Source organism: Lepidochelys kempii, chromosome 9, assembly GCF_965140265.1.
Source record: "Lepidochelys kempii isolate rLepKem1 chromosome 9, rLepKem1.hap2, whole genome shotgun sequence".
Taxonomy (NCBI): Eukaryota; Metazoa; Chordata; order Testudines; family Cheloniidae; genus Lepidochelys; species Lepidochelys kempii.
This window is the reverse complement of record NC_133264.1, coordinates 56,262,354-56,286,132: the sequence shown is the minus strand read 5'-3', so window position 1 is coordinate 56,286,132 and position 23,779 is coordinate 56,262,354. Positions and strand designations below refer to the sequence as shown.

General features: G+C 48.4%; 1 protein-coding gene across 16 annotated transcripts in view; it reads right to left on the bottom strand.

Annotated features, from left to right (window-relative positions):
• KIF1A (kinesin family member 1A) overlaps positions 1–23,779 on the bottom strand; it is a 222,334-nt gene that overhangs the window by 96,620 nt on the left and 101,935 nt on the right. For all 16 annotated transcript variants that reach the window (XM_073360490.1, XM_073360493.1, XM_073360491.1 and 13 more), the window contains 4 exons: positions 19,947–20,026; positions 16,154–16,229; positions 3,502–3,581; positions 2,692–2,798 (listed from right to left, as the gene is read on the bottom strand). In XM_073360490.1, the coding sequence (XP_073216591.1) occupies positions 2,692–2,798; positions 3,502–3,581; positions 16,154–16,229; positions 19,947–20,026 (343 nt within the window). The remainder of the gene's footprint in view (positions 1–2,691; positions 2,799–3,501; positions 3,582–16,153; positions 16,230–19,946; positions 20,027–23,779) is intronic.

Genomic DNA, 23,779 nt, shown 5'->3' with positions numbered 1-23,779 from the left:
GTGATCCCTGCCTCGCCTACGGTAAGGCTCATACCTATGGCGAGGCTGGTACTGGCGTTGAGGGGGAGGCTGTGGCTAAAGGGGCTTCCTCTGGGTCGCCGGGGTGTGCATACCCAGCGACTTAAGCGTAGCTCGCGAGTCCTTGAGGCTGTGCAGCCTAAGTTATTCAAGCCTAAGTTAATTGTATCCAATTTGCAAATGAATTCCAATTCAACAGTTTCAGGCAAGGACTGGCCTGTCTCCCAAGATTTGTGAGAGTGTTGGGTCATCCTTCAGGATAGGTTGTAGATCCTTAATAATGCGTTGGAGGGGTGTTCTCACAAATCTTGGGAGACAGGCCAGTTCTTGCCTACAGACAGCCCCCAAACCTGAAGCAAATACTCACCAGCAACCACATACCACACAACAGAACCACTAACCCAGGAACCTATCCTTGCAACAAAGCCCGTTGCCAACTGTGCCCACATATCTATTCAGGGGACACCATCACAGGGCCTAATAACATCAGCCACACTATCAGAGGCTCATTCACCTGCACATCCACCAATGTGATATATGCCATCATGTGCCAGCAATGCCCCTCTGCCATGTACATTGGTCAAACTGGACAGTCTCTACATACAAGAATAAATGGACACAAATCAGATGTCAAGAATTATAACATTCATAAACCAGCCAGAGAACACTTCAATCTCTCTGGTCACGCGATTACAAACATGAAAGTTGCGATATTACAACAAAAAACCTTCAAATCCAGACTCCAGCCAGAGACTGTTGAATTGGAATTCATTTGCAAATTGGATACAATTAACTTAGGCTTGAATAGAGACTGGGAGTGGCCAAGTCATTATGCAAGGTAACCTATTTCCCCTTGTTTTTTCCTACTCCCACCCCCCCTCAGACATTCTTGTTAAACCCTGGATTTGTGCTGGAAATGGCCCACCTTGATTATCATACACATTGTAAGGAGAGTGGTCACTTTAGATAAGCTATTACCAGCAGGAGAGTGGGTTTGTGTGGGGGGGTGGGGAGGGGTGAGAAAACCTGGATTTGTGCTGGAAATGGCCCAACTTGATTATCATACACATTGTAAGGAGAGTGATCACTTTAGATAAGCTATTACCAGCAGGAGAGTGGGGTGGGAGGAGGTATTTTTTCATGCTTTGTGTGTATATAAAAAGATCTTCTACACTTTCCACAGTATGCATCCGATGAAGTGAGCTGTAGCTCACGAAAGCTTATGCTCAAATAAATTGGTTAGTCACTAAGGTGCCACAAGTACTCCTTTTCTTTTTATAAATATCTAGGTTTTTTGTTTCTACTGCTGGCGCACATCCCCACATTACCTCAATATGGTGCACATAACAAAATTCATTTTGCCCATGGATAGAAAAAATTAGAGGGAACATGGTGGGGGTGCACCGCACCCCCCGTCTTGAAGTGGTTTCCATTATATTACAGTTTGGTTCAATGACTGTCAGCATCCTCACTACACCAATTGTTCCTGCACCCCTGGCCAGCCATAGTGTAGCGGGAGCCACAGTTCAAATCTCCAGCCTCACTCCTACTCAACCAACACAGCTCCTGTCCTGAAGCAGTCCCCACTATTCCAGTCCTGAGCCCCCAGCCCCCATCTCTGACAAAGCAGAGCAGAATCCTGACCTGCACTTTCACTTGCTGACTCATTTCAACACATGGGATTGAAGTATGCAAATGAACTAGAGGGACAAAGTTATGACTGGCTGTGCTACCTCTGATGTCACCACCTCTCCACTGCCTAAGTTTCAAATGGGCACAAGGCGGAAATCAGGTCTGGTCGCCAGTCACCAAAATGAACAAAATGTTTCCCTGTGCATCCCAAGACTGCAAACAGCAAAATGCCACTGAGCTAAGTGCTTGGCCTCACTCTGCTTGGCCAGTGACGTGTATCACTGATTCTAGGGGTTAGACCATGCTCCCATCGAAGCTACAAAGCGCATTCTGAAAGACTGTGGCGGGATTAAGAAAAAAACAGAGCCTGAGTCTCTGGCCTTTCCGCAAATCAATCCCAGAGATTTACCCCCCACATCCTGTGAGCAAGCCTCATTAACAATAACTGCCCATTCTGCAGGAGGGATGACCTCAGATAACACAGAATGTCTTCGGCAAGGGAATCAGCCTTCATAGCTCACTCTTTTCTTTCACACCCATCTTCTCTACTTCCTGATTTGCCTTACAGAATGGCCTCTATTAGCATATCAGCTGCAATTCCCTGGAGATGCTTCCCTTCACTTCTGCCAGTGGCATGGCTATGGAAGGCAACAGTGTCCTGCCAATGCTCTGCACTGCTAGCTGCCTTTCAAGGGGTGTGACCGGGGAAGATGGCACAGCCAGGAGATTGGTCTGACTGTGCTTCAACGAGTGCAAGGAAGGAAATGGGAATGACCCAACCCAGGAGACAGGCGGTGATATCACAGCACATCCTGTCAAGGCTGCACTCCCACACACCCCACCTTGACAAGTAGGTAGAGAGAAGGTGCCCTCCTCCATGCCTCTTGACAGGCATTAGTGCCCCAGTCCTCCTGGATGTAAGTAGGAGCTCGGGTGCCCTGACTGCAAACACTAAGAAGGAGCTGCAGGTAGCCAGGTATGTGACTGAACTGGGGTGAAAGCACAGAGTGTGGACGTGTGAGGCTGTCTGTCTGAGGGTACCTTCGCCACCGGCCTTGGTGTGGCTGCGGAAAATGCAGTGCTCTTCCTTAATGAAGTGTCCACTCAGCACGATGTCCTGCCTCCTCTCCGCGTCCTCTCGGCCGACCCTGCGGGGAGACACAGACTTAGTAGGGTTCCCTGGCAATAATACACCAGATTTCAGACCGTTTACAGCAGCGCACTTGAAGGGCCTGATCCAAAGCCCACTGGTCATTCCATCTATTTTAATGGGCTTTGGATCTGGTCTCAGGAGACCCTCAGTGGGCAGCAAGGCAAACATCTTAGTTGGAAGCTGTCATGGGGAAATGTGACTTTTCACATGCCAGTATACACCAGCTAATGCATCCCTTCCAAGTGGTGGAATTAGAATATGCATCTGCTCTCTCTCCCTGCCCACCCGGTAGTGTAGGGCCAGGGCTTCTGCAGACGACAGCCCTCGCCCATCCCCAGGATGGGACATTCTTCCACAAGGATAGCGCTGCCCAGCTCCCCTTCACGGGACAGCACATTAAGTCCATGGGAACACATCAATTAGATTCCCCTTCAGTTCACCTCTCTGGGAAGTCCAGCCTGACCCAGGGACTACGCAGAGGGCAGGGCTGCAATTCCTCCATAGTTTCAGGTCTCTTTGTCACTAGTGACCTGAGTTTGATAGCAACAGAGCACCGACACCTGGTTCAGCAGTGAATGAGGAGGAGAGGGGGATCCCATGCCCTGGGCCTGCCCTGCACTCAGACAACCAGAGTCCAATGCTGTTCATTTCAGCAGACACACTGGTGCTACATGATTCTGTGGCGGTTATGCTCTCACCTGGTTATCCCATCCTTAATGTAGTACAGAAGGCATTCAGACATCAGGGGGTCCTCATTCAGATTGACCAGGTGAGGCGTCTAGGAGGGAAAGAGACAACGGGTCAAAGGCATTCTCAGTAACCGTGCCAGACACCAAGCCATGTCACAGGACAGCCCCACCCTCAAAAACACGGCCACCTGACAGGCTGCTCCACTGCACGGAGCCTCCACTCCTGCCCCAGCATAATTCCAGGAGAGAATATTTGGGGTAGGGTGTGACACTCTGTACCTCAGGGGAACAACCAGCAATCTGTGTAAAAAGCAACAATCTGTGTAAAATGACTGTGTGGTATCCAATACAAAGTTTGTCATGTTGGGTGTCTTTGGAAGGCTCATGATGCACGAGTATGGTTGTTATAGTGATGTTATAGTAGTCGTTATAGTTATGTTATAGGTTATAATTTCATGTATATAGTTATGAGGCTGAAAATGTATCCTGGTGGCTTAAAATAAGCCCATGCAAAAACTCTACAAGAGCTGAGAGGCAGTTCACACCTCATCAGGACGTGTATGGAACAAACCCAGCCCAGCCTCACAGGAACAAAGGACGCTGACCTAGACAGCAACAAAAGAATCTGTTCGACTCTCAAGGGAGTCACCTCCTTTCCTTTGATCAGTTTGGCATTGCAATGCCTGACTCTGAAGGCAGCACTAAGCCAATAGGGAAGAAAGGATATGATAAAAAGGAAAGACATTTGCCATGCTCTTCCTCTCTCTCTTCCACCTACATCTACGGAGACCACACCAAGCGACTGAAGCGCTGATCAAAGGTGCTGAAGAGCACCCAGCCAGACTGAGGAGAGAAGCATCTAAAGGCTTGTCTACACTGGCAAGTTTGTGCGCAGTAAAACAGCTTTGAGCACTGTAACTCCCGAGGTGCACACACTGCCAAGCCACTTAGTGCGCAGAAACTGCACAGTTGCAGCGCTCTAAAAAAACCACCTTGAGGGGAGGCGTAGAGCTTTCTGCACTGGGGCTACAGCACTGCGGTGCCAGTGTAGACCCCCCTGGTCAATTACAGCGCTGTGATTGCCCTCCGGGAGGTGTCCCACAAATGCCTGTTCTCACCTCTCTGGCCATCGGTTTGAACTCTACTGCCCTGCCCTCAGGTGACCAACCGTCAGCCCCACCCCATACATTCCTTTGCAAATTTGAAAGTCCCTTTCCTGTTTGCTCTGTGATGCATGCAGTGGTCTCAGTGCATCTTTCCAGGTGGCCATGCCTGCTCCACGCACCAGGTAATCCCCTGCTTAGAGCAATGCCAAGCTACTGGACCTCATCGGTATTTGGGGAGAGGAGGCAGTGCAGATACCTATGGACACATGTCTAGATGCATGATAGAAAAGGGCCATGATGAGGACACATTGCAGTGCAGGGTCAAAGTGAAGGAGCTGTGGAATGCCTACCACAAGGCGCGGGAGGCAAACCGCTGCTCTGGTGCTGTGCCCACAAGCTGCCTGTTCTACAAAGAGCTGGACGCGATACTCGGTGGTGATCCCACCTCCACTGTGAAGTCCCCTGTGGATACTTCATTGGCTTCATTGCCAGTCGAGAGTGGACCGAGCCAGGAGGAGGTAATTTTGGATGAAGAGGGGCAGGGGGAACCAGAGGCAGAGGATGACTCGGAGGCCAGAGATGCATGCAGTCAGGAGCTCTTTTTTACCCCGGAGGAGTCTAGCCAGTGTGACAAAGTTCCTCCTCTACCTTGGTGGGTCTTGCGCTTATTGGCGGATTTGTTCACCTTGCAGCTTCATGGCAGCCCTCAGCTTGGCCGTTTTTCTGAACCCACAGTCCAGGTCGACTCCTTCTGTGTCTGATCAGGAGTTGGGAGGTTTGGGGGGAACCCGGGCCCGCCCTCTACTCCGGGTTCCAGCCCAGGGCCCTGTGGAATGCAGCTGTCTAGAGTGCCTCCTGGAACAGCTGTGCGACAGCTACAACTCCCTGGGCTACTTCCACATGGCCTCCTCCCAACACCTTCTTTATTCTCACCATAGGACCTTCCTCCTGGTGACTGATAATGCCTGTACTCCTCAGTCATCCAACAGTATACGTTCTCACTCTCAGTTCCTAGTGCCTCTTGCTCCCAGCTCCTTACACGCGCACCATAAACTGAAGTGAACTCCTTTTTAAACTCAGGTGCCCTGATTAGCCTGCCTTAATTGATTCTAGCAGCTTCTTGATTGGCTGCAGGTGTTCTAATCAGCCTGTCTGTCTTAATTGTCTCCAGAAGGTTCCTGATTGTTCTGGAACCTTCTCTGTTCCCTTACCCACGGAAAAGGGACCTACTTAACCTGGGGCTAATATATCTGCCTTCTATTACTGTCCTGTAGCCCTCTGGCCCGACCCTGTCACACCAGTCACAGCAGACGGATATTGGCGAAGCAGAAACAGGAGAGGAGGCCCTGGTAAGTGGATCTGGTTTTGGAAATTGCGGAAGAGAGTTGTTGGGGGCAGGAAGCTGCAGAAAGCAGGCTTGTCTCCCACATCATGCCTAGTTTGAGCGGCTGTTGATACACTCCCTCACTTCATGGGAATCTCCCTCAGAGATCTCCAGGAAACTCTTGTGGAGATACTGGGCAATCCGCTCCCGCTGGTTCCTCGGCAGAGCTGCTTTGTTTCTTGCCCCATCAACAGTAACTTTCCCCCACCACTGTGCCGTCATGGGGAGCGGATGGGGGAGACCATAGCTGCACACAGGCTAGCTGCATAGGGACCAGGTTGGAAGCTGCAAGCCTGGAGAACACCCTTCCTTGATGCCCTGCTCACCCTCAACAGTGAGATATCTTCCAAAATGATAATCTTCTGTGGAAAGTGTGGGGACAGGAATGATTATCAGCCCCCCTCCCCTCCCGCCACAGTGCTGGCTCTCCCCAAGTGCCCAAGAGCCATGTGCCTAGTGTACAGCAGGTTCTGGGAACAGTGATTTACTTTGCCCCTGTGGCTACTCACCATTTTGGAGGTCTTGTGGCTTGTGTGTGCTTGCCTGGAGTCAGCCAGTTAGCGTCAGCTGTGTTTTAAAGCACTGAAAAAGTGTTGTCTGTGTTGCAAACAATACTGCTTCTGTAAAAGGTTGCATTTGAACTTCACAGAGATGACCGTGGGAGGCCAGCCTCCCTTATTGGCGGCAGAATGGTTGTGAAGAATTCGAAAGCAGCTAAGAAGGACTAAGGAGGACTTTATGTATGAGGTTATGATACAGTCCGCCGCCGAGAAAAAGGAACTGAAGGAGTGGCGGGACAGCAAGAAGAGGGAACAAAAGGCAAACGCGGCACACCAGAAAGAAGCCACGGAGCGGCTCTTAACAGTTATGGAGCACCAAGTGGACATGCTCCAGGGAGATACTAGCTCTTCAAACCAAGCAGCTCTGCACCTGCTCTCCCCTGCAGCCGCTGTCGCAAAAAACTTTCCCATGCTCCGCCCGCCAATATACTCTTATCAACCTCCTGGCTCTACTCTCTACCCGCAGTATTCCACTCCTCCCTCCTCACTCCCAATGCCTACTGCACTCAACACCCATCCATCTGTAGTTTGGCCCTGCTGAAGTACAGCACCCGCTGCATCGTACTCCAAAGGAGAAGGTTGGGTATGATCCCTAGACACACATAAATCTATAGCTGTCCCGGGACCCCTCCTCCTCTTGAAATCTTCCATTCCCCCATTCCCTCCCCCCCATCCCCCTACCTGCTGATTAATTTTTTCATTTGACTCTCTCCTCTGGTTGTTGTCTTTCAATAAAATAATTGTGTTTGTTTGAAAGCAATCTTTATTCTATTAAGTGAAAGCAAAAAGAGCACTGCAAGGCAACATATGTACAGCTATGTTAAGGCCCCTTCTTGCATCATGTGCAACAATCACCTCGTAGCATTACAAGCATTGCAATCCTGAGCACAGCAACAAATATTAATGGCTTTCAGCTTCAAATTGCTGCCTCAAAGCATCCCTGATCCTTATGGCCCCACGCTGTGCCCCTCTAATAGCCCTGGTCTCTGGCTGTTCAAACTCAGCCTCCAGGTGCTGAGTCTCTGCTGTCCAGCCCTGAGTGAACCTTTCACCCTTCCCTTCACAAATATTATGGTGTGCACAGCATGCGGCTATAAGCATAGGAATATTATCATCGGCCATGTCCAGTTTCCCATACGGGCATCGCCAGCAGGCTTTTAAATGGCCGAATGCACACTCCGGTCATTCTGCATTTTGCTCAGCCTGTTGTTGAACTGCTCCTTGCTGCTGTCAAGTTGCCCCGTGTATAGCTTCATGAGCCACGGTATTAAGCGGTAGGTGGAGTCTCCCAGGATCACAGTGGGCATTTCAACTTCCCCCATGGTGATCTTCTGGTCTGGGAAGAAAGTCCCTGCTTGCAGATTCTTGAACAGGCCAGTGTTATGAAAGATGCGTGCATCATGCACTTTTCCGGACCAGCCTGTGTTAATGTCTGTGAAACGCTTACGGTGATCCACAAGCGCCTGGAGAACCACTGAGAAATACATCTTGTGATTAATGTACTCGTTGGCTAGGTGGTCTGGTGCCAGAATTGGAATGTGTGTGCCATCTATCACGCCTCTGCAGTTAGGGAAGCCCATTTGTGCAAAGCCATCCACAATCTCACGCATGTTGCCCAGAGTCATGGTCTTTCGGAGCTGGATGCGATTAATGGCCCTGCACACTTCCATCAACACGAGTCCAATGCTCGACTTTCCCACTCCGAACTGGTTAGTGACCCATCAGTAGGAGTCTGGAGTAGCCAGCTTCCACAGTGCAATCACCAAGCGCTTCTCCAATGGCAGGGCAGCTCTCATTCTTGTGTCCTTGCACCACAGGGCTGGTGCAAGCTCTTCACACAGTCCCATGAATGTGGCTTTCCTCATGCAAAAGTTCTGCAGCCACTGCTTGTCATCCCAGACGTGCATCACAATGTGATCTCAGTGCTTGTTTCCCGATCCCAAAAGCGGTGTTCCACAGTGGTCAGCACCATAGTGAATGCCACAAGAAATCTTGTGTCGTAGCTACTTCGCATGGCGAGATCAATGTTGCACTCCTCTTGCCTTTGTAGTTTAAGGATAACTCCACTGCCACTTGTGACGTGTTGGTCAGTCCGAACAGCATTCTTGTCAACAGCTCAGGATCCATTCCTGCAGCCAGAAAGAGGCAGGGCGCGCAGTATACAAACCATTGAAAGATGGTGCCAAATGCAGATGGAAGCACAGGGATTGCTGGTATGCAAAGCAATGTGTCACAGGGCATTGGGTCAGGACCCAGGATGCCCCGCGACCTCTTCCGCCTTCCCACAAGTCTTAGTAGCAGAAGAGAAAGAGGTGCTCTGTGGGAGAGCTGCCCAGAGTGCACCTCTCTGAATAGCGCCGCAAGTGTGAACATGCTATTGCGGAGGCAGCTGTCAGTGTGAACACACAACAGCAGTTTTCCTTCAGCGCTCTCTGAGCGGTGTTGTAACTGCTGGTGCTGTAACTTTGCCTGTGTAGACATGCTCTAAGTTTGTAAGGACATTGAAAGTGTTAAGATCAGCTTAGAATGTGTTTTGCTTTTATTTAATTTCACCAAATCTGACTGGTTATTCTTTGACTTATAGTCACTTAAAATCTATCTTTATAGTTAATAAATCTGTTTGTTTATTCTACCTGAAAAAGTGTGTTTGGTTTGAAGCGTGTCAGAGACTCTCCTTAGGATAACAAGCCTGGTACATACCAATTTCTTTGTTAAATTGACGAACTCATAAAAGCTTGCAGTGTCCAGTGGGCAAAACTGGACACTGCAAGATGGAGGTTCCTAGGGTTTAGTCTGGGACCAAAGACATTGGCTAGTCTCATTCGGTTGCAAGTAGCTGGGAGCAGCTTACATGCCAGAGGCTGTGTGTGAACAGCCCAGGAGTGGGGGTTCTCACAGCAGAGCAGGGTAAGGCTGGCTCCCAGAGTCAAGAATTGGAGTGCCCTAACAGATCACCAATTCAGATAACACCAGAGGGGAACGTCACATAGGGATTTTCAAAGGTGGCTAAAGAGAGTCAGGTACCCAACTCCCATTGACATTTACTGGGCTTCTAACTTCTTTGACAGTTCCTGCCTCCCTGAACAGTGCCACACAAGCTGATTAAAAATCAAAACAGAAGCCGGAACAGCAGAGCTGGGGCCTGGTTCCCCTGTGCCCTGCATCTGACCAGGCCATTTACTTTCATGCCAAGGGGGCATATCAGGCTTTCCATTCACAGCAGGGTCCATTCACACCCACTTTGCACAGGTGCCAGTGATGGCGCCACATGGGGGTTGGGGAAATCAGGTCTGTTCAGCATTGATGTTGCTTCTCTAACTGGCTTGGAAAATGTAAAGAAATTTGCCTCAGCTTTCTAATACCACCCTGCATTTGAGTAAAAGTCAAGTGGGTCGTGTGAGCCAAGGGGCATGGACATACTACTGTAACACAGAAGGGCCTATACATCCTTTGAGCTGGAGCTGAGATTCCTGAATTCACCAGCACCTGGTAGCTTCTTTATTCAATTACAGCCAGCCAAGTCCTCCCATGGCACAACTAACGCACCCCCAAATGGCCAAGGAGCAGCCGTGCTGCTAGGAGGAAGCACTCAGTGCTGGAATTTTAGCTGCCAGAAGCAGAGCACTTTTGGGAGCAAGCTCACATTGTTATAATCTTACACCTGATTGATCCCTTGTGGGAGATCCTCTAAAATCACAACCATAAAACCAGTCTACATGGTATGCAAAGAGAATCAGAAACTGTCCCTCATGTAAGGGCAAACAGTCAACACACTGAGGAGTGGAAGGAGTTATTTATTAAAAGATGAAGATCACAGACCTTAAGCAATTCCTGCTTTATAGGATTAGGTGATTCCTGAGCTGGGTTCCTAGCCCCTCAGTCCCTGCCTCTCAGGAAGAGAGCCCGCAGATGCACAAGGAGAAAGAATTAGTTACTGAGTCTATCTGACAATTGGGAGTAGTCAAAATGTCTCCTCTGCATCCTCCACCCAATTTACTAAAGCCTGGTCACAACAGATGATGCAGTCGCTTCTTTCCTCCTCCCCCTCATTGAGCTGGTTTTTTCTGCTTCTTCCTCTCACTTTCTCATCTAGATCTTCCTGCTTTGCAGCCTGTGCTAAGCTAACCCTTTGCTTCGCCCTGGGACATCAGCTCTCACTTGGGGAGGACTGCTAAGGTGGTTTTTGTTAGGATATTGCACAAGTGTCTGTAGACAAGAATCTCCATAACGCCTGCATAAAATTCACCTCCTCATGCGCTATTGGGCACCTGAATAAGTGGCTTGATTTTCAAAGTGCTGAGCTCTGATTAACTACCCCACACCTCAACAGGTGTTGCAGGGTGCACAGCACTTTCTGATTTATCCAGGTGCCCAAATATGGAGTTAAGTGCTTCGTTATGGGGATCCACTTTTGCAAAAGGCCTTACTTTCTCTCTCTACCCATCTAGTTATGTGTTAATTAGACACCTGTTTCCTGGGTATCTATCTATTAATGATACTTATATGACCTCTTTATTATAGCATCTAAGCACCTTACCACTGCTCGTGTATTTACCCTCTGAACACTACAGGAGATAGGTGTGACATTCTGTACCTTGGAGGAACACGCAGCATCTCATATTCATCCTTATAATATGATTGTGTGGTATCTAATGCACAGTTTATCATGTCATGTGTCTTTGGAAGGCTCATGATGTACTGAGCATTGTTGTTATGGTAATGTTATAGTAATTCGTTATTATAGTAATGTTACAGGTTGTAATTTCATGTATATAGTTATGAGGCTGAAAATGTGTCCTCAAGGCTTAAAGCAAGCCCAGGCAAAAACTCTCCAGGAGCAGAGGGACAGTTCACACCTCATCAGGGCATGTATGGGACAAACCCAGCCCAGCCTCACAGGAACAAAGAACACTGGGCAAGGCAACAACAAAGGATCTGTTGGACTCTCGAGTGAGTCACCCCCTTCCTTTGGTCAGTTTGGGACTGTGATGAGGTAATGCTCACCTCACTCTGAAGAGGGGGGCAAAACCAAGAGGGAAGAAAGGACATGATAAAAGGGAGAGTCATGCATCCTCTCTCTTCCACCTCCATCTACAGACATCACCACCAAGCGACTGAAGCCTGGCTGAAGGGCAACCAGTCAGCCTGTGGTGAGAAGCATCTAAGTTTGTAAGGGCACTGAAAGTGTTAAAATCAGTTTAGGATGCATTTTGCTTTTATTTCATTTCACCAAATCTGACTTGTTATGCTTTGACTTATAATCACTTAAAATCTATCTTTGTAGTTAATAAATCTGTTTGTTTATTCTACCTGAAGAAGTGTATTTGATTTAAAGCATGTCAGAGATTCCCCTTGGGATAACAAGCCTGGTGCATATCAATTTCTTTGTTAAATAGACGAACTCATATAATCTTGCAGTGTCCAGCGGGCATAACTGAACACTGCAAGAAGGAGGTTCCTAGGGTTGTGTCTGGGACCAGAGATATTGGCTAGTATCATTCGGTTCCTCAATCCAAGGAGCAGCTTACATGCCAGAGACTGTGCGTGAACAGTCCAGGAGTGGGGGTTCTCACAGCAGAGCAGGGTAAGACTGGCTCCCAATCGAGGACTGGAGTGACCCAACAGATAACACCAGGGGAAAGTCACAGTGGCACAGCAAGTAGGTGTTTGTACAGCTTGTTACTCCAAGTGGAGTTCACACTTTAAGAACTGATATTTGTGATTTTAAGTGAGTCTTAAGTGTAGTGGCTAACAACGGTCAGGAGGAGGTCACAATTTTGTTATTTTCTGTTTGTTTATTTTGGATGAGGGAAATAAGCACAAGAAAGCAGAAAAATGACTACCAGTAAGACAGCTACAAAAAGTAGAGCTGGACAGACTGGAAGCTGCAGAGAAGGAAAAGGACCACAAGTATCATATGTGGCAGGCAGAAATGAGGCTCAAAGAAGCAGCTGCGACCAGGGAAACTATGGAGACAGAGGCAGCCAGGGAGGAGGCTGCACACAGAAGGGCCGTGGAAGAAAAACAGAGAGAGAGAGAAAAAAGAGAAAGAGAGTGAAAACACCAACTGGACCTGCTAGAGAAGCAGAACTAGAACCCTCCGACCCCAATGACTCCCATCACTCCAAAAATCCACAAATGGGAACACTTCTGTCCTGATGATAAGAGAGTTCCTATCCTAACTGCAAAATTAAATGGAAAAGCTTGAAATGTATTCATATATTTATAGATATTAAGGTCAGAAGGGACCATTATGATCATCTAGTCTGACCTCCTGCACAATGCAGGCCACCGAATCTCACTCACCCACTCCTGCAATAAACCTCTCACCTTTGTTTGAGCTACTGAAGTCCTCAACTCATGGTTTAAAGACTTCAAGGTGAAGAGAATCCTCCAGCAAGTAATCTGTGCCCCATGCTGCAGAGGAAGGTGAAAACCCCCCAGGGCCTCTTCCAATCTGCCTTGGAGGAAAATTCCTTCCCGACCCCAAATATGGCAATCTGGCTGGGCAAGATTCATCAGCCAGATACCCAGGAAAGAATTCTCTGTAGTAACTCAGATCCCACCCCATCTAACATTCCATCACAGGCCATTGGGCCTATTTACCATGAATAGTTAAAGATCAATTAATTGCCAAAATCATGTTATCCCATCATACCTTCTCCTCCATAAACTTATCAAGTTGAATCTTAATTCAATGGAATGCCTATTGAAGATGCTTTAGACTATTGTAAATTTAAAGATACTGTTTTGCGAAGTTTTCAGATTACCCCTGAAACATATAGAGTTACATTTAGGAATCTTAAGAGGGATATTGGCATGAATAATGGGAAATATGTAAACAAAATGAAAGATTTGTTGGGAAAATGGGTGAGGGGTAAAGAGGTGGTAAGTTTTGAGGGAATGTTGATCTTCTTGTTCAGGAGCATTTCCTAAGCATATGTAAGGCTGATGTAAAGCAGTGTCTATGGGACAAAGATGTAAAGTCTGTGGCTTTTTTAGCTGGTGCCTTCTAACAGCATCAGGCATCAACTGAGGGCAGGCCACAGAAAAGGGGGGTTAAAACTGGTGGGAAGGGAGGATCCCATTTTGCCCCTGGGAAGAGAGAAGGGGGTTGGGAGTCTAAACATTCTCTTACCCCAAAACATTCCTCCAACCCTCATCCCAAATCTCCTGTGAAAGCAGAAGAGCCCAAAAGGTGCTATCAGTGTAATTCCACTGATCACCTGAGGAATACGCATCCTGTGCTAAGAGGAAGCAGGCAACCAATAGCTCATGTTAGTTCTGCTGTCCTCAACACAGAAACTCCCCCAAGCAATTGAAATCTATCATATTGGTTTTGTGAGGTTAGCCTCTGCAGAACCAGATATCGAGCATATTAAGGCTGTCCAAATGAATGGCAAGGAGTACTTGGGGTAGAGGGATACAGGGGCCCAGATCTCTCTGGTTAAGCAGAGTGTGGTCCTAAAGGCCAGTGTGCTACCTGGCCAAATGGCAGAGATTGTGGGGGTGGACGAAAGCATATTCCTTGATTACCATGTGGTTTGGGAAAGTTTGGAAAGTGTTTTGACTGTGGGGGTAATAGAACACCTCCTAGTCAATCTGCTCCTTGGTAATGATTTTTTCCGTGTAGCTCAGGTTAAAGTATTTGCCTGCCGCAGGAGGGAGTTTTATGCTGAGATCCCCGAAGGAAAGGGTAAGGTCTCAGGAACTGCTGAGAGAATGGGAGAGAGTCTCCTTGATTCTTCTGCAGCAGGGAGAAGCCACATCCTTCCAGGTGGGAGGGTGGTTGAGACCAACTCCTGCACCGCAGCTGGAGGCAACACCACATCAGGAAGGGATGGGAGTATAATGCCTGCCATGGAGAGAGCTGTCCAAGTTGCTAGCTGCCAGCAGGTCGCAGCTGAACCAGAGACAAACCCGCTCTAGGGAGCATAGACAAATGTGTCCCAGAGGAGAGCCCAGAGAAGGGGCAGGGAATCCAAGAAACCACCGAGGTTGGTGAGGAATCCTGTGACTTCCAAGTATGGGAGGCAGTGTGCTTCCAAGTATGGGAGGGGCTGAGACTAGCTCCTTTCCAGCAGAAGGCAACATGCCCTCAAGCACAGGGGCAGGAGAGGTGTTGTCAGGGATTAAGGAAACTGTCCCAGTTGTTAGCTGGCAGAGTTCTGCAGCTGAACAAGAGATAGAACCCTTCCTAGGGGCACAGAGAAATGTGTCTTAGGAAGGGGCCCAGAGGAGAAAACTGGGAAAGGAATAGTGGGGGTACAGGAATGTCTCTTCACTAGTCACTTGGGGCAGGATGCCCAGGACATTAGGAGGATGGCTGGGTCAGCATCTGTGCACCCAGTCACTCCACCTGTGACCCAGGTTTTGAGAAGCAACTGTGTAACTGACCTCCTGGAGGGGAGCAGTCACACAGCTGACGTCTCACAGAAAGGGGTGGTGAAAGGTACCCCAATCCAGATCCCAGTTTTTCAGGATGCTATTTCTGATAAGTTTTTGGAAAGTAACTGTGTCTCTAAATCAAGATGCAGCTCCAATGTGTGTGATAACAGAGGAGTTGGGACCAGAAAATTGCCAGGTGGTAGTTTGCCAGAATGCGAATGATCCAACTGACAGAGAAGGAGGTGTTTTCCCCCAGGCTGATGAGACAGAGAGCAGTTATGGGAAAGCTGCTGGGAAAAAGTGAATCTGATCAAAGGGTAAACACACCTAGCCCAGAGAGCACAGATCAAAGCCCTCTAGGGGGCAGGGAGGGACTCAGTGCTGCAGGGAGGGGGGAAACAGAGGGTAACCCCAAAAGGGGAGCTGGATTTTCTGCATATCTACAGTCCTGGGGTTGGGAGACGGCTCCCCAAAGGGCCAGCCAATGTGCAGGATCCCCCTGAACACCTATCTTGCCAGACCCTAGGCACCAAAATTCCAGAAACATGATTAAATTAAGAGCCCACACAGAGGGGAACACTGGAGGGAAGGAAAAGCCAGTGACTGATTACATGGGACAGAGTCAAAGGACACTATGGGTAATGAACAAACTAACCTCAAACTACACTATCTGAACAGAGGACGTGCTATCATAAAGACACTTAGAAACGCACATCTGAGATAAAAATTTTGGTATTAATGTTAAGTTTTGGGGATAAGAATTTTGACACGGATGTTAAACCTTATGATAATGCTACTTTTCAATTAATACCTGTAAACGGATTTAAAGCTTATCACAGCAGAGAAACCATAAAAAACCTGGTTTGCTGTGTGTGAATGGGGAAACTGAGGCACACTGTCTCATGGCCTTAATGGCTGGATGCCAAAAGAACTATAACACAATCTGGGAAAGGGAAGGGAAAATTAGCTGGATGTTTCTATTAAAACAATCAGCAGTGAAACAGTGAACAGGGTTGATGTTTAACGCATCATTTTTATGTTTCAAAGTCAATACCCACTGAGCTAGACGGGTCAGTTCACATGTCTCGGTGCTAATCAGAAATGAGTTGGACTAATAGGAATTTAGCAGGGAGGTATTTTCCAAGTGCTGCTGCCGGGCAGTAGGTATATTTTTAGAAGGATCTGATTGGTCTGATGGAAGAGATTAAAGAAATCCCACCTACCTTTTTTGGAGAGAAAACACCCAGCGTGCCTCCATCTTCTCTCATGGCCACGCCCATTTCTGCCAGCAAAGCTTCCCTGAGCAACAGCAAAAGCAAAAGTCTGTCAAAACAACCTGTGTTGTTAGTTTTTTGCATCAGAGCAGCCCCTAGAGAAACCAACTGAGATCAGGATCCCACTGTGCTAAGGGCTGCACAGACACAGACCCTGCCTCAAAGCGCTCACAGTTCAATTGGAAACAAGGCGAATCAAGTGGAAGGAGGAGGGCAAAGATGGAGGAGGGTAACCATGAGAGGAACATATGTTTACACAGACTAGCTATGGGCTTTGTTAGATATTTGTACAGTGCTTAGGAAAATGACCCCCATCATGAGAGTTCAATTAAACAATTACATCAATAAAGAATATTAATGATTTCAGTAATTCCATTTCCTTGAAGCCCTCTAAATTAAGGCAGACATTCCATTTATAATATTTAGCTAGTGCCAGCTATTTGAGGATCTCAAAGTGTCTTATAAATGTTAATGAAGTAAGACTCAGCTGTGAAGCAGGATAGTACTATTAGCTCCGTGTTACAGATGAGGGAAATCAAGGCAGAGAGAGATTAAATGTTTTATAGGAGGTCATGAAGAAAGCTTGTAGACTGATTTGGTGCCTTACCAACAAGACCATCCACCTCTTCCTTTTGGAGGGCTGATCACTGTATTGAAATGGTTGTACGGAGACATTATCTTCTCTTTCTCTCATCTCATTCATTTCTAAAATGCACCTGTCCCCTCACCTCTGACTGCCTCCGGAAAAGGGGCTATGGGCATTGTGACAATGCACTCCATAATGTTTTATGGAAATATGCTTATTAGTGTGAATATAATGTAACTGGAATATGCTTTATGCAAAAGATCTCTTGTAAGATATAATTACAAAGCTTATAATCTACTGAGTGTGTTCATCCTATTTGTATGAATGTATCATTCTGGTATCTGAAACTAGGAATATGAAGTATAACTCTGAGGTCCTACTGTAATTATGCAAAGTGTGGGCCATTAATGGTGGTTTGGAAGCTTGATGGCTCCCATTGACTAGGACAATTGGTTGTAAGTGGTATGTTTACTTGCAAACCTTCCTGAGTGCATGTGGGCCCGCCCTGGAAGAATGGAGGCGAGGGTCTCACAGGACATGTGAACATGTCACCTGATACTGGAATCCATCTTAAACCTGGTGCTTTTCCATTTAGAAGGAGGGGTGGGGACCCAGAGAGACAAAATATTCCTGCCTTGTGCCAAAGTTATAAAATGGGGCGAACAGAACAAAAGGGGCTGCCAGTCATGAAAAAAACCCTAGTTTTCAGCTAAGATGTCTACAGAAACTAACAAAGACTGTACCAGGGAAAGGATTGGGCCCAGACTAGGAAGGAGTCTAGTCTGTGAAAGAAGCTTATTGGAACATCTCTGAGGGTGAGATTTTCCCCATAATCAGTCTCTTAATGTATTAGGCTTAGACTTGCGTGTTTTTGCTTTATTTTGCTTGGAGACTTACTTTGTTTTATCATTTCTTGAAATCACTTAAATCCTACTTTTTATACTTAATTGATTTTATTGATTACAGGTAAAATCTCACCCTCAGAGATGTTCCAATAAGCTTCTTTCACAGACTAGACTGCTTCCTAGTCTGGGTCCAATCCTTTCCCCGGTACAATCCTTGTTAGTTTCAGCAGACATCTTAGGTGAAAACTTTTGCTTATTAATTAAGCCAGAGTAAGTGATTAATACCTGTGGGAGCAAACAGCTGTGCATATCTCTCTATCTCTTTAAAAAAGGGAAGAAGGAGGATTCTGGGAACTATAGGCCAGTCAGCCTCACCTCAGTCCCTGGAAAAATCATGGAGCAGGTCATCAAGGAATCAATTCTGAAGCACTTAGAGGAGAGGAAAGTGATCAGGAACAGTCAGCATGGATTCACCAAGGGCAAGTCATGCCTGACTAATCTAATTGCCTTCTATGACGAGATAACTGGCTCTGTGGATGAGGGGAAAGCGGTGGACGAGTTGTTCCTTGACTTTAGCAAAGTTTTTGACACGGTCTCCCACAGTATTCTGGCCAGAAAGTTAAAGAAGTATGGGCTGGATGAATGGACTATAAGGTGGATAGAAAGTTGGCTAGATTGTCGGGCTCAATGAGTAGTGATCAATAGCTCCATGTCTAGTTGGCAGCCGGTATCAAGTGGAGTGCCCCAAGGGTCAGTCCTCAGGCCGGTTTTGTTCAATATCTTCATTAATGATCTGGAGGATGGTGTGGATTGCACCCTCAGCAAGTTTGCAGATGACACTAAACTGGGAGGAGAGGTACATACGCTGGAGGGTAGGGATAGGATACAGAGGGACCTAGACAAATTAGACGATTGGGCCAAAAGAAATCTGATGAGGTTCAACAAGGACAAGTGCAAAGTCCTGCACTTAGGACAGAAGAATCCCATGCACCGCTACAGACTAGGAACCGAATGGCTAGGCAGCAGTTCTGCAGAAAAGGACCTAGGGGTTACAGTGGACAAGAAGCTGGATATGAGTCAACAGTGTGCCCTTGTTGCCAAGAAGGCCAATAGCATTTTGGGATGTATATGTAGGGGCATTGCCAGCAGATCGAGGGACATGATCATTCCCCTCTATTCGACATTGGTGGGGCCTCATCTGGAGTACTGTGTCCAGTTTTGGGCCCCACACTACAAGAAGGATGTGGAAAAACTGGAAAGAGTCCAGCGGAGGGCAACAAAAATGATTAGGGGACTGGAACACATGACTTATGAGGAGAGGCTGAGGGAACTGGGATTGTTTAGTCTGTGGAAGAGAAGAATGAGGGGGGATTTGATAGCTGCTTTCAACTACCTGAAAGGGGGTTCCAAAGAGGATGGATCTAGACTGTTCTCAATGGTAGCTGATGACAGAACAAGGACTAATGGTCTCAAGTTGCAGTGGGGGAAGTTTAGGTTGGATATTAGGAAAAACTTTTTCACTAGGAGGGTGGTGAAACACTGGAATGAGTTACCTAGGGAGGTGGTGGAATCTCCTTCCTTAGATATTTTTAAGGTCAGGCTTGACAAAGCTCTGGCTGGGATGATTTAGTTGGGGATTGATCCTGCTTTGAGCAGGGGGTCGGAGTAGATGACCTCCTGAGGTCCCTTCCAACCTTAATATGCTATGATTCTATGAGTGTTATAGAGGGTGGACAATTCATGGGTTTACCCTGTATAAGCTTCATACAGAATAAAATGGATTTATTTGTGGTTTGGATCCCATTGGGAACTGGGTGTCTGGGTGCTGGAGATAGGTGACCTGCTGAGCAGTTTTTGGTTAAAGCCTGCAGCTTTGGGGGTGTGGACCAGACCTGGGTCTGTGTTGCAGCAAGCTAGCGTATCTGGCTTAACAAGGCAGGGTTCTGGAGTCCCAAACTGGCAGGGAAAATGGGCTCAGAGGTAATCTCAGCATGTCAGCTGACAGTCCCAAGGGGGGTCTCTGACCGAACACATCACAGGCATGTGTCGTGTCAGCATACCTGGCTCTATGCAAAGCCCCCTACAGGAGTCACTGGTAGAGGAGGAGTGCCAGCCATGCTATTGACGAAACTGGGGCACGACCCAATGCTCTTACTATCCTGGCTCTTCCTGGCTGCTGATGCTGCTACAACCAGCACAGGCAGATGAACTGACCCCAGCCAGCCCCCACAGAGGGGAGGCACAAAGGTGGCATAAAGTGAACTGGGCACTGAGTGAATAAGTCCTGCAAACATCGCTGCTGTACACTCACCTCTCCATGCGGATTGCTTCTGTCCTCCGCAACTTTTCTTCCCAGGTCTCGTTCAGCTCAGCGATGATCTTCTCTGTTTCCTGGCAAGCAGAGTTTAAATGTTAGTATTTTGTGACTGCTGTCACCTTTGGTAACAGAACTACAAATGCTCTTTTAGGCTTTGCTCCAGAACCTCTGTTCTACAGAGGTCACAGTCACAGCAGCATTTACTCAGTCACACCACACAATGATCTTGTATAATGGACACAAATGAGACAGCTCTGTCTCCTGGCTGCAGAATGTGAATCCCAGTTCCAGGCTGGTTTCAATATAAAGCATCCCTCAGGGAAAAGGCAGGGTAAGAGGTTTTTCAACAAACCCTTACACCAGTCACAGTATTTGAAGACAACATGTTAGGAAAGCAGATGACCCTCAGACCTGCCATTCAGAGCTGGGCAGAACTGGGCCCAAACTGCAGCCTGATGGCTCTGCTGGGCCACACCCCAATCAGACCTCAGCTGGACCTGATAAAAGGGCTATGAGCCAGGAGCTAGACACTCTCCCTCCAGCTTCTGAGGGAGAAGGACCTAGCTGTCTGGGAGCCATGGGTGCAGGCAACAGAGCAGGGCTGGGGAAAGGTGAGAGGAGCTCCCAGCTAGCAACTCCCCAGACTGCAGGCTCTGTGCAAGGCCAAACTAGGTACTGGGGTTGCAGAGGCTGCAGGCCAAACCCCCTTTTGCCAACGATGAATGGCTTGTATACTGCAGTCTGCTGCAGTGAATGGGGGCTAGATGCTGACTGGCAGTAGCCATAGACTGAGGTGAGGTGGGGATAGAGGTTTGGGGGTTCACTGGGGAGGGGAGACCCAGATCTGTGGGGGTACTGCTTGGGGGCAGCACCCAAGGTAAAGGGGCACTAGGGTCTGGGAGGGACATGGGGCCAGCGGGACATTGGCCTACAGAGGGTGCTCCAGAGACTGGAAAAGCTAATTCCCTGGATGACCAGCAGGAGGTGCCATGCTGGTGAGTCACCGCCCTGCTACAGGGTGCCTCAATTTTAAGTTGCAATGCTTTAGAGAACCCTGATTTTTAGACAACTTTAAGCACCCTCCCTCTGAAAATCTCTAAATTTGAATTTCACTCTTTAAGGTGTTCAAAATTGGGCACTGAAAATCCTGGGTTGCTTTTGAAATGTTTGGCCTCGAAAAAGATGGTTACTAACCTTTTTGTGACTGTTGTTCTTTGAGATGGGTTGCACATGTCCATTCTGAGTTAGGTGTGTGCGTGCCCTGAGCATCGCTGTCAATTTTTTCCCCTAGTGGTATCCATCGAGCTGGTTCCAGTGCCCCCTGGTGCCAAACGTTCACAGCATCGGTACAAGGGGCCCTGCTGAGCTCTGCCAAGTCCGCGTCCCTCAGTTTCTTCTTACTGACCACTCCGAGAGCGAGGACGGTGGGTGGCCCTTATTCCTCTTTCTCTGCTGATCATGCCTGGCTAGCTGGGCATAGAAATCCCCATAATGCTGCAGCCTATATGGTCTCCTGGGTTGTGCTGGAGAATGCAGGCCCAGGGACTTCAGAGTTGCCCTACAAATCTTTTAGGGTATGCAGTCTGGCATCAGTTTGCTCTGAAAAAAGCAAGGGCCCCTCAAAAGGCAGGTCTTGCAAGGTCTGGTGTACTTCCTGTGGGCACTCTGGTGCCTGTAACCATGAGCTCCTGTGCATGGTAACTGCCGTGGCCATAGATGTAGCCGCAGAGTCCATGGCATCCAGGGCTGCCTGCAGAGAGGCTCCCATCTTGCCCTCCTCCACAAGGGTGGAGAACTCCTGCTGGCTATCACGGAGAAGTCTGTCTTTGGACTTGTTCGTTGCTTCCCACTCGTTTAAAGTCATAGTGGCCCAGCACTGCCTGCTGGTTCGCTATGTGAAGTTGAAGCCCTTCTTACCCTCCACCCCAGTGGAGTTGGCTTTCCTGCCCAGTAGGTTGAGCTTCAGGGGCTTCTTCATCTTCAGTGTGGACCCTGGCTGGCCCTGACAGTCCCTCTTCTTGGCAGCCGCCACAACGAGTGATCTGGGGGTGCGGGGTGAGAAAATAAAAACTCACAACCCTTGGCTAGCACAAAGTACTTCCACTCTGTCCTCTTGGCAGTAGGAGCGAAGGAAGCTGGGTTCTGTCAGAGCGTCTTAATAGGTCCCATAATGGCCTCATATAGGAATAGAGCAACCTTTGCACAAGTCGCTGCTGACAAATTGTCCAAGAAGCTGTCAGAAGGCTCCTTGACAACTTCTGCCTGCAGGCCCAGATTAGATGCCACCCGATTTAATGAGTCCTGGGTGGCCCTCAGGTCATCCTGAAGCAGGGATGTCCCCTTCTCCATTAGTTTATCATCAGGTGAAGACGAAGAGAAGGCATGCACTGCCATAGCCTCCACTATATCCTCCCCTTGGGAAGCCTGCTCGTGCTGATCAATACCAGCCTCAGTACTGGCTTTGGTACTGGGATGTGCTCCAGATTTGGTGCCAAGCGCAGTGCTCAGGCCAGTCCTACTATCGATACCAGTGATAGGTGGCAGTGTGTCATCACGCAGTACCAGTGGCATCCTACTCTCAGAGTAGACAGAGTTGGAATGCCTACAGCTGGTGCCTTGACCCAGGCCAAACCGCCCAAAAAGGCCACTGTACCAGTGCCGGAGCCCAGGGGCCAAGTGTTCTAGGGCATCATGGCTCCCGGAGCTCCCGACAATGCTGATGGGTGGCGAATGTGGCCTTGGCCATGGCGGCGAGGTGAGGAGCCAGAACCAGAGTCTGATTTTTGAAGAGGAGAAGGAGCATGGGGACCAAGGCAGTGGGGGAGGGATAGCTCAGTGGTTTGAGCATTGGCCTGCTAAACCCAGGGTTGTGAGTTCAATCCTTGAGGGGGCCATTTAGGGATCTGGGGCAAAAAATTAGGGATCAGCCTTGCTTTGAGCAGGGGGTTGGATGACCTCCTGAGGGTTTGTGGTGCTGGCGCAAGCGACAGTGTCAGTGGCTGCTGCGGTGCCAGAAACGGGGGAGCAGTGCGGTGCGGGTCTCGCCCTATCCCTGTCCGCAGCTCTTGACTTGTCTGCCCTTCTGTCTCCCTTTGGTGCGGAAGAACAGCTCTTCTCACCATGCCCGCAATGCTTCTTCTTGGGCACTGGTGATGAGGAGCAATGCTGAGAGCCCCTAGCAGTGGGAGGTGCACTGCGCTCTGAAGATGATGTGCTCACGCCGAGTCAGATCCCAGCTCCGAGGTGGGTCTCAATACTGCCTCCATCAGGAGGACTTTCAGTCTTGCTGCCCAGATTTTTTGAGTGTGTGGGCTTAAACTCACAACAAATTTGGCAACTATCTTTTCTGTATCCTTCTCACAATCCCAAACACTTAAGACAGCTCAAGAGAGGGCTGCTGTTGGGCATAGGCTTCCCACAGGTGGAGCCAGGTGTAAACCCTGGAGACTAAGGCATGCCCCGGCACCCAGAAGGAGGAACACCTCTCCAGACAAGGAGAGGTGTCCCAATTTCTATACTAGACTTACTAAAAACTACTTAAACTACTTAACTAACAACTATTTACAATAAAAGCTAAGCAAAAAACCACTATGAAAAACTTTGCCAAGGCAAAGAGGGGAGTTCCAACAGCAGTTACGGGCAGTAAGAAGGAACTGAGGAACGCGGGCTCAGCACGGCCCCTTATACTGGCACTATGAGAGCACAGCATCACGGGGCACCAGAGCCGGTCCAACAGATACCACTAGGAAAAAAATTCCAACAGTGATGCTCAAGGTGTGCACACACCTAACTTGGAATGGCATGTGCAAGCACTTGAAGAATTGAGC